We start from the raw sequence: 10,420 nt of genomic DNA, 5'->3' as shown, positions 1-10,420 counted from the left end.
ATTGCAAAATTTTTCAAGGCCTTATATAAAAGGTGGCGGCTGTGTTATTGCCATATTTACTAATCATCATTCTTATTTCACACAAATAAACACATACAATGGATGAAGAAGCCTATTCCTCTTCCTCTTCCTCTTCACCTGTCAACCCTTCTTTCTCAATTGCTTCTTCAAAAAGTGACAAATTCTATGTGAAAGTGTACATGGAAGGCAATCCAATTGGCAGAAAACTCAATCTTTTAGCTCATGATAGCTACCGAGGATTGGTTAAGGCTCTTGAACATATGTTTAAAACTACCATACTCTGTAATCAACTATATTCTTATGCCTCTAATTTTTTTTTAATTAACATTTTTTCCTAATTAAAATTAACAATGGTATAATGTTTTGTTTGTTTTAAATAGTGGCAACTGAGTTAGATGCAGTACAAGCAGAGAGGTGCCATGTGCTAACTTATGAGGATGGAGAACGGGATTTGATTATGGTTAGAAATGTGTCTTGGGAGTAAGTTAACATTATATTATTAATATTAGGGGTTAATAGTAAAATTAGTTTATAAAAAATAAGGTATTCTTTAAATTTATTTTTAAAAGATTTTTTTAATTAATTTAATTTATTAAAAATTAAAATTTAATTATATTTTTCTTCTAGTCACTCTATTAATAATTTTTTTCAAAAATTAATGTTCTAAATTAATTGCAACATCCTTACTATTAGAATGTCACGCTTTCGGCTGCGCCATTCTGATAACGAGAAGTATTACGACGACTTCATATATTTAATAATCAAATAAGAGCCTTTAACTCGAATATACATGTTTTTACAGTCACGATTCCTATTCCTCTTATAGAATATAATAACAAAGGCGAGGAAAAGTCTATATCATATGTATACAAACAAAAACAACATATCTAAAAACTTAACAAAAACTCCACAAGCTTCTTCGTCCGTCCTGAAAAAATAAAACTGTAGGGGGTGAGAACATCGTCTTCGAAAGAGTTCTCAGTAGGGTTTAAGAATTGTCATAAGAAGATACGTATAAAGAGAAGAATTGATTTCAAGACAGTGATTATCGTTTGTCCTATGAATCTTTGAAAAAAAAATGGCTAATCATCCAAAACCTTTTCAAAAACCAATATTTAATTATTCAGAAAATTCAAAAGCTGTTTTTTCTTATAAGAAAATCTTAATCAGTTTCCTAGAATGTATGAATGACCAATCTATTCCAAATATAAGTTCATTAAATCTATGCTGAACCAGCTTGATTTTTCATACTTTTCTAAAACCTCAATCAGAAACCAATCACGGCCCCCAACTCAAGCAACTTAATCAAATCTTCACATTAGAAAAACAACCCTTAGCTTCACCACCACCAACATGAGGGATCTCTCAGTTGCGCACACATAGAAAACAAACAAGAAAAACACAGATAGTTTACAAATACAACAAATAGGGCAAATAGCAGATAAGCATAGTTAAATAAATAGACAAACCAAAACAATGCACACCTAAACAAAACATACAAATGCATATGATGCATGCTTGTCCTATGGCTGATGATATCATCTGTCGATTACATAGTCAGCCCGACATGTCCTGGTAGCTAGCCGTAGACAGTCCCTTTGTGCGCACATCCCCAAGTTCAAAAATAACTATGGGAAAAATCCCAAGCTCATTCATGGAGAGACAAAACCCCAAGCTCAAATTTATACATGGAAAAACTACCCCAAAAATTATTTACTTATGAATGTCATTATCATCATCAATTCATTCCTTTCTAAACTTCAAAGGAAGCCTCCAAGTTTTATAAAAATTTCGACAGCATCTCTTCTAAAACTCGGATTTTTTATCACCCTTCAAGAGTCCCAACTAAACATTCCTCAAACCCTTTTCAATCATTTCCAAATAGCAAATCATTTTTTATAATCAGACCATATTCAAATATCAAATCTTTTACACATTTATTTTAAACCAAATTCCGGTATCAGGTTCATTATCAAACCAAATTTTAATATTAAATTTCTTCAGTTTCAAACCAATTTTAATATTAAATCTTTTCTAAAATCAACTCATTTTCAATAACAAAACATTTACAAATCTTAAAAAAACCAATTCGACAACCGCCAATTTAACAAAATCAATAACTCAAAATATTCAACCTTCTCAAACAGTCAATAATTCCACCAGACAAACAATTACAATCATCCAGAGCAACTCAATTCAATCCATAAAATTTACGAAATCACAAAAGTATACTTTTTGCATTAATATCGATTTGTAACAACTCTTGAAAGTAAAATAAGTTTAAGAAAAGTGCCTCTACCTCGAATAATCAAAACCCATAAACCAAACGCGTTAAATAAAACCTTTTCTCTTGGCCCGCACTCAGCGGCAATTGCATCCACAGCTCCGTTTACTTCCGCAACAATAGAAACAACTTTTATTTCAACCATGCAATTACTGGAACTCCACCCTAAAACGTTAACATCGCAAAATTCTCAATAATCAATAGCAGAATAATAGCGGTAAGGATATCAAGGCTAGAATAACTTATTGCAGCTAAAGAGAAATGAGGCAAGGAAGCGGCAGTAGCTCCGGGAACTTTTACTGACGGCAGAGTAACTTGCGATAATCAAAACCCAAGAAGACAGAGGCTTCAGCTATAGTTTTTGGCCACCACAGCGGCGTAGCTTCCAACAGCAGTGGCGGCGACAGCGAAGCACAAACGGCAGCGACATTCCTCCTCTCCCCTTAGCTCGCGCGTCTCTCTCTTTCTTCGGCATTAGCGGCGTCAACGGATTTGGCGGTGATGGAGGCACGAACGACAGCGGCGACGGGCTTCCACTCAACGACAGCGGCAGGTTCAACGATGACGCGACTCCAACGGCAGCGATGAACCCAGCTTCGATGGTAGCAGCTCCCTCGCGAGCTCCCTCTCTCTCTCCTCCCCTCATGCTTGATAACGACGCCCCTCTCTCCTACGCGGCTAGACGGCGATGACGATGGTGGCGGCAGGCTCTGCGACGGTCGGCTCCTTCCTCTGTTCGCTCTCCTTCTTCTCCGTTCTCCCCTTACTTCTCTTTTCTTTCCCCGTTTTTCCCTTTTCTTTCTTTCTGAAGGGACGGGGCTAGGTTAGGGGAATGGCGGTGAGACGGTGGCTAGGTTAGGTTAGAATTTAATTTGGGAATATTTGAGTTAATTAGGATTTAGTAAATTTTAATCAAATTAGGGTATATTATTGATTTGAAATATAATTAATTCTCTAAAATTACTTAAAATTTACTAATTGGCTTTCAATTAAGTACTTTACCTATTTTCTAAAAGATATTTTGTACACTTAAGCAGATACACATTTATTTATTATTGTATGAAATGTAAATTTCACATAAAAATAAATCTTACACCTTTTTTAAGATAGAGAAATGTGTAAGTTTGATGTATGATAAAATCTTATTCTATATTTTTCAAAAATATTTAATTCGTATTTTAAAAAGATTCACTATCACTAATATTATAAATTGAAATGAGTAGTTGTTAATAAGTTAACGGAAAAATTAGAACCAAAATTTAGAGAATCAAAAGAAGGCAAAATATTTTTTTTTTTATTCTAAACGGGGCCTATGGCCCAAAACAAAAGAAATTAAACAACAATCTTTCTGGAAAACTTCATCCCTTTTTCATTTGCACAAACAAACGGTACCACAATGGCTGGAATTTCTTCAAACCACCTAATCCCCTTCTTTATATCTTGTCCATGCTTAGCCAGAACGTCAGCACATTGGTTAGCCTCTCTAAAAACATGCCGAATCACCACCCTGTGCGGTCTAGTCATAAGCTCTTTTATGGAACGCACCAACGAATCTCCCACGTGCTTCTCCACCACGACACTTTGGAGAAGGTGAACAGCGCAGCTAGAATCAGACTCCACCACAAGGTAGGGGATGCTCATATCCACCGCTAATTTTATACCCACAAAAAAACCCCAAAGTTCTGCAATTGTGATTGTACACTTCCCGATGTTCATGCTAAATCCGGCGAAAAACCTTCCTTTGGAGTTACGGATGATGCCGCCACTTGTAATACCCTAACTACCAAAGCTCACGCTTCCGGCTGCGTAACTTTGATAGCTCGGACATTACGACGACACTTATACTATTTAATACTAAAATATGAGCCTGTTTAAAACTTTAAACCGCAATACCGCTCCCAAAGATACTTTCGTTCGATGTGAACGGCAGCTGGTTACGGTGGTTGGACCTCCAGCTCGGCCTCAGCTCTCTCTGTCTCCCCTGCTCGGTGTGACTGGACGACCTTCCTCCCAACGGCACGGAGGCGGCAAACCCTAGCAGTGGCGGCGGTCTTCCCCGGACGACAGTGGCAGTGCGACAGACCGGAGCAACGCGGCGGCAGCGAGCTTCCATCGCGGCAAGGGACGGCGCCGTTCTCCTTCTCCATTTTCGCGCAGTCCCCTTCCTCAAGCTCGCCTCGATTTCTCTCTCTCTGCTCTACCATAAATGACGGCGACTGTCTCGGTGGCAAAGGTGATGGCATAGGAGTGTGATTGCAAAGTAAACGTTACAAGACAGGCTCAATGTAAAAGGTGACATAGTTCAACATGTGGTAGAAAAGAAAGGCATCGAAGGCTATCAAACAGGCTGGGGTTAAAACGACGTGCTTAACATCCGCACGCTAATCTCATGTCAACCTCCAAGCGTCAACCTTCCAACTCCACCAAGCATTTTACAACCTCATAACCGATCACAAGCCTGACAACCGCAAGCCCGTTCGCAAGGAACAAATCATCCACAACTCATAACGCTGCACACCTACCGTTTCATCTTCCGTATATACATATCACGTTTTAAAGAACTAACACATCACGTCACTACGTCTACAAGTCCCACGTGATATCAAACAATTCTCGAGTCTACTCAAAAGGATACAAGATCTTAGAAAGGAGAGACAATTGTCAAAGACAATACTCATAGATTTGAAAGAATATATCCAATTCCAGATAAACAAGGATGTTCAAGCAATGAAGTTTGCTAGACACAATTCAATTGACAACTTCAAAGATAACCCTTAGATATATCAAAGAATACTTGAATCAAGAAGAACTCAAACAGAGGAAGATAGATGCAACAAGGATCTTAAACCAGCATATGCACTTAAGGTCAAACAAGAATACATATGGATAGAGGAATAGAGTTGAAAAATCAAACAAATTTTCAAAAGGGACTAGCAAACAAGAACTTCAAGTTAAGATATAAAAGAACAGGTCGACTCGAACAGAATTCAAGACACATAACTGAATAGCCTCGAGAAAAAGTTTCTATCGTTCCCAACACCCGCGATTCGCTTTACTCAAAACTCGTATATCGCCTATGATAACCCATTAGTGCTTTCATATACATAATAGATCATTCGAAACATAATTTCTTACCGAAACAACACAATGAGGCAACTGCGATTTTGAACCGGCCCGGCAACAGCTTCGGCAGCGGCCAGAAGCTCCGGCGGATCAACTGAAAAAAAACGTACAGCATCAAAACCATCTCGAAAACTAAAAAGACAGAAACCTCGAATGAACCCTTACCGGCAATTTTTTCGGCGACGGCAGAAGTAGCCAGAAGCTACGGCAGTGGTTCCGGGAGTCGCAGAACCACTCCTGGCGACCAGAACCCTTTTCTGATGGCGGCGGTTTCGACCGAGGCGGCGCCGGCGACGTGAACGGCAGCTGGTTACGGTGGTTGGACCTCCAGCTCGGCCTCAGCTCTCTCTGTCTCGAGGGGCTGTAGCAGTTTGGGGAAACCGGGTCAGGGGAACCGGGTAGGGTTTTTAGGGTTTCATTTCTTTTTCAAAATAATTAGGGTTAGGGGCATATTGGTAATTTCACATAAAATTGGGAATAATATAGTAATTGAAACCCAAATTAAACCCAACACTATTTGTACATAGAAAATACTATTTGCTCATTAATTTCACAAATTATTTTCAATAAAATGCCCAAATCTAAAAATTAGAAATAATATACTTAATTTCTTCATTTTTTCAAAATAGCAGTAATAATATTTAAAATATTATTTATCTAATCTAAATCATATAAAATCCTTATTATTTCATAACTATCAACTTTATAATTTAAATATAGAAAATAACCCAATAATTATAAAATTGGATAATAATCATAACTTATCTCAAATCCAATAAATCAAAACTTGCCTTAATTATCTTTAATAAAATAATCTCTGAAATTAAGGCTATAAATAACTGTAGGATTTGAGACTTGATCATAATAAGACTTTTCAAAGATTCTGGGTCTTACACCACTAGCTCCTCTGCTACCCGGTTGAAAGACAGAGCCATCAACATTTAACTTGGCCTAGCCCTCTTCAGGTGGTTCCCACCCAATCTCCACAGTCCTGGTAAGTCTGAGAATTTTGCTACTCTGTTCAGTAATGTTGAGAATGTAGTTGTAGTTTGCTGCTAAAGCTGTAACTATATGTTGAATTGGGGCTTGTTGACTATTTTAATTATTGCAAAACAAGCTCATTCCTGCATCTCCAAGTTGTGTTGCAGGTAGTAATAAAGATGATGGTCCATGGTATACCATTGTGGGAAGGAGTAAACTTTAAAAGATTGCTCTCTAGCCATTCTTTGTGGGAATGATTGAAGAAGTCAGGCTTTAAGTTACTATTGACAATGCTATTCCAGACGGTACGGGTGAAAGAAAAGTCACACAACACATGGAGCAGAGTCTCATCATCATTTCAGCATCTTGGGCAACTTCCATCATCGGTAAGGCCTCTCTTCTTTCTCTTGAAATTTATCATCAGAGCATCATGAGTAATCAGCCAACTAAAAGACTTGAGTCTTTGTGGGAGTTTTGCTTTCCAAATATGTTTATAGAGTATATTGTCTTCTCCCCTATCACTATAGAACGTTTTATATACTGATTTGACAAAAAAATTACCGTTCGAATTAGCTAGCCAGCTGATGAAATCATCTCCAACATAGGAGTTGGGTGCTTTAATAGTATGAATAATATCTGTGACGTCCTCAGGTAGAACCATATTTAGCGCTTCCCAGTCCCACTCGCCATCTTCCGTTACATAATCTGCTACTTTCTCATTTAACTTGTTTTTATCTAACTCAACCAGAGATACTTCCGACAGCTCTATAAAACCTGGAACCCATTGTTCTTTCCAAAAAGAAGCCATAACTCCATTTTCCAGCCTCCAAAGAAGGCTACTTTTAAATTTTTCCCAAACTTTAGTAATCCCGAGCCATGAATTAGAATTACTTGATCTGCGTTTAATATTAGGCATGATACCTTCGTCACAACCATACTTTGCCCACATAACCTTGACCAAGAGCGCTTCTCTATTGTGAATGAGGCCCCAAGCAAGCTTCATTAGAAAAAGAGAATTGGATTATTGTGCCTTTCGGATGCCTAACCCCCCTTTTCTTTCGGTTTACACATGCTGTCCCAACTAAGAAGATGTATTTTCTTTTCCTCATCACTACTTTCCCATAAGAAATTTTTGCAAATTTTTTCTATCTTGTTGCACACTACTACTGGAATCTTCATGGTTTGCATGTAGTAGTTAGGAATAGTTGATAGCACTGATTGTACAAGTGTGCACCTTCCGGCTAAGGAGAGAGTCTTTCTATTCTAGCTAGATAACTTGCTTTGCATCTTGTCAATAACAAATTGAAAGTGTTATTGATTGCATCTTTCATAAATAAGAGGGACTCTCAAGTATTTTTCCAAGTTAGCTATGAGGTTGATTCCTAGGTCCTGGCTCAACATTTGTCTCATGGTATGATTAACATTGTTGGAGAAGTACACACAAGATTTGCCAGGGTTGATTTTCTGTCTCGAACACTTGCAGAAATGATTTAAAGCCTCCTTGATAATCTGAATTTATTTCCTATCCGCTTTTGCAAATAGGACTAGGTCATCTTCAAAACAGAGAGGAGAGATTTTAGGTCCCCTTCTTGATAGAGTTATAGGTTCTCATTTCTTCTCATGAACTAACTTATTTATCAAATGGGATAAGCATTCAATACACAAAACAAAGAGTTATGGAAAAAGAAGATCTCCCTGTCTGATTCCTCTATTTGGGATGAAGCTTTCTGATGGAGAGCCATTCCAAATAAGGTTCATGGATGCCGTTGATACACAAAAGCTAATAACACTTCGAATTTGATCTGGGATCCCTGCGTCTTTGAGGGAGTCCAACACAAAGAGCCAATTCAGTCTGTCATAGGCATTTTCAAGGTCTATTTTAATTTTTATCAAACCTTTTCCATGTTTTTTATTCCCCATTGTGTGAACTACCTCTTGTGCTACTAAGATATTATCTGCACTAATCCTGTCAAACACAAAACTTGACTGAGTATTAGAAATAAGAGAAGACATATATTTTTTTAATCTAGATGCAATGAGTTTAGTCACTATTTTATAGCAAACATTACAGAGACTAATAGGTCTAAAATGCTCAAAATTTTCCAGTGAGAAAATTTTGGGAATAATAGCTATCAGAGTCTTATTCACTTCTATTATGTTGTGAGGCTCATTGAAAACTTCTTTCACCTAAGTCATAAGGGAATTTACCATCACATCCTAGGCTCGTTGATAGAATTTGGCTGGGAGGCCATTGCTTCCCGGAGCCTTACAGCTTCCCATAGAAAAAACCGCTTCCTTAATCTCTTCGCTAGATACCTCCTTAGCCATATCTTGATACTCTATATCCTGTAACTTAGGAAACTGATTAGAAACAACAAAGTCATTATAACCAGATTCTGAACAATATAGATTCTTAAAGAAATTAACACCCCAAATTTTAAGAGTGTCCACATTGTCCACCCATTCGCCTTCCTCACTCTTTAAGGCTGCGATTTTGTTTCTCCTACGTCTTACATTTGCCTTTGAGTGAAAATATTTTGAATTTTTATCACCAAAATTAATGGTATCACATCTAGACATCTGTTGCCAATAAGTCTCTTCATGAATTGCTATTGTCTCATATTCTTTCCACAAATCTTTTTGGAGTTTATCCAATAAGAAATTATTGTTGAAGGAGTTCTTTTTGTTGATCCCTTCAAGCCTTAGGAGAATGCGTTATTTTTTCTTGAAAATATGCCCAAAGACTTCTTTATTTCAAGTCTTAGATGTGTTGACAAAGTTGCTAATATTCTGTAATAAACTATTTTGTTCCAGTCAGCTACTTTTAACCATGTTATTATAATCTTCATGCAAGACCTAAGGAGCAAGGAATTTAAAAGACTTAGCTCCTTCTTCCCTTTGAGCTAATTGAAAATCCAGTAAAACGGGGAAATGATCAGACTTTAGTTTGGGTAAATGTTTGACACCAACATCTGAAAAAAATCAGAAAAGTTAAAATTACAAATAAAACGATCTAGTCTTCTCTTTGTAATCCCCCTTTGCCAAGTAAAAGGAGGTCTAGAGAATCCTAAATTCTTAAGCTCGCAATTAAGTAAAACATCATTAAAAATACTAGTGTCAAGAGAAAGATTAGAAGAATCCCCTGTGTCATTCAACGAAAGAATGGAGTTGAAATCTCCTCCTAAACACCAAAGTCCATTAATATTCTTAGCTAAATCCTTTATCTTTGTCCAAAGCTCTCTTCTGTTTCCGATCCTAGGGCTGGCGTAAATAGCAGTAAAAAACCAAGGAGCATTATTTTGCCATTGTACTTCCATATGTACAAATTGTTTGTGAATGATCAGTGGCTTTATGTTCCATGAATTTGACCTCTATAGACACCAGATGCCACCTGAAAAACCTTCAGCATCACTAATATACCACGAGTCAAACCCCAATTTTTTGATAATAGCCTCAGCCTTAGTGTCTGAGACATGGGTTTCCAACAAGATACAAAAGTTAGTTTTATATCTAAACATAAGATTATTTAAGATAGATTTCAAGCCTTTAGAAGAGACTCCTCTACAATTCCAAGATAAGATATTCACAGATACTAATATAAAACAAAAAAATCTACTCAGAGATAAGAAACTCTCTGGTGCAAAAAAGGCTCCTCTAAGCTTCCATAGCCTTAGGCTCCTCTTCGATGTTTGCTGCATTCCCATTTGGAGCAGTTTCTTCTATGTTGTCAAGGTCAATGGCCATCTTATGTGCTTCTCCACCATAGCTACTTGCTCCCGGAGGGTTCTCTTTATCATACTCGTTGTTTTGCTCTACGATTCCCCCTCCCATAACCCTTGCTATGTGAGCATCTAAGATAGTATCATTAGTATCATAAATCGGGATATAATACCCTTCTTTGTGGCTTCAATAAACTGCTTTTGAAAGTCTGCTAAGTTATCTCCAATATTTCTGGTGCATTTGATCCTTCTCTTTGTTTTGTTTTCCTTGAGAAGGTTGACTCGGTTCAGC

At 37.4% G+C, this 10,420-nt stretch overlaps 1 protein-coding gene across 1 annotated transcript in view; it reads left to right on the top strand.

Annotated features, from left to right (window-relative positions):
- The window catches only part of LOC107615260 (auxin-responsive protein IAA20-like), a 15,905-nt gene continuing 5,581 nt past the window's right edge, over positions 97-10,420 (top strand). Inside the window, exons 1-2 of the mRNA XM_016317354.2 lie at positions 97-303; positions 402-501. Of these exons, the coding sequence (XP_016172840.2) occupies positions 99-303; positions 402-501 (305 nt within the window). The 5' untranslated portion in view covers positions 97-98. The remainder of the gene's footprint in view (positions 304-401; positions 502-10,420) is intronic.

This window comes from Arachis ipaensis, chromosome B09, assembly GCF_000816755.2.
Source record: "Arachis ipaensis cultivar K30076 chromosome B09, Araip1.1, whole genome shotgun sequence".
NCBI classification, from domain to species: Eukaryota; Viridiplantae; Streptophyta; class Magnoliopsida; order Fabales; family Fabaceae; genus Arachis; species Arachis ipaensis.
This window is presented reverse-complemented; position numbering and strand designations above follow the sequence as displayed.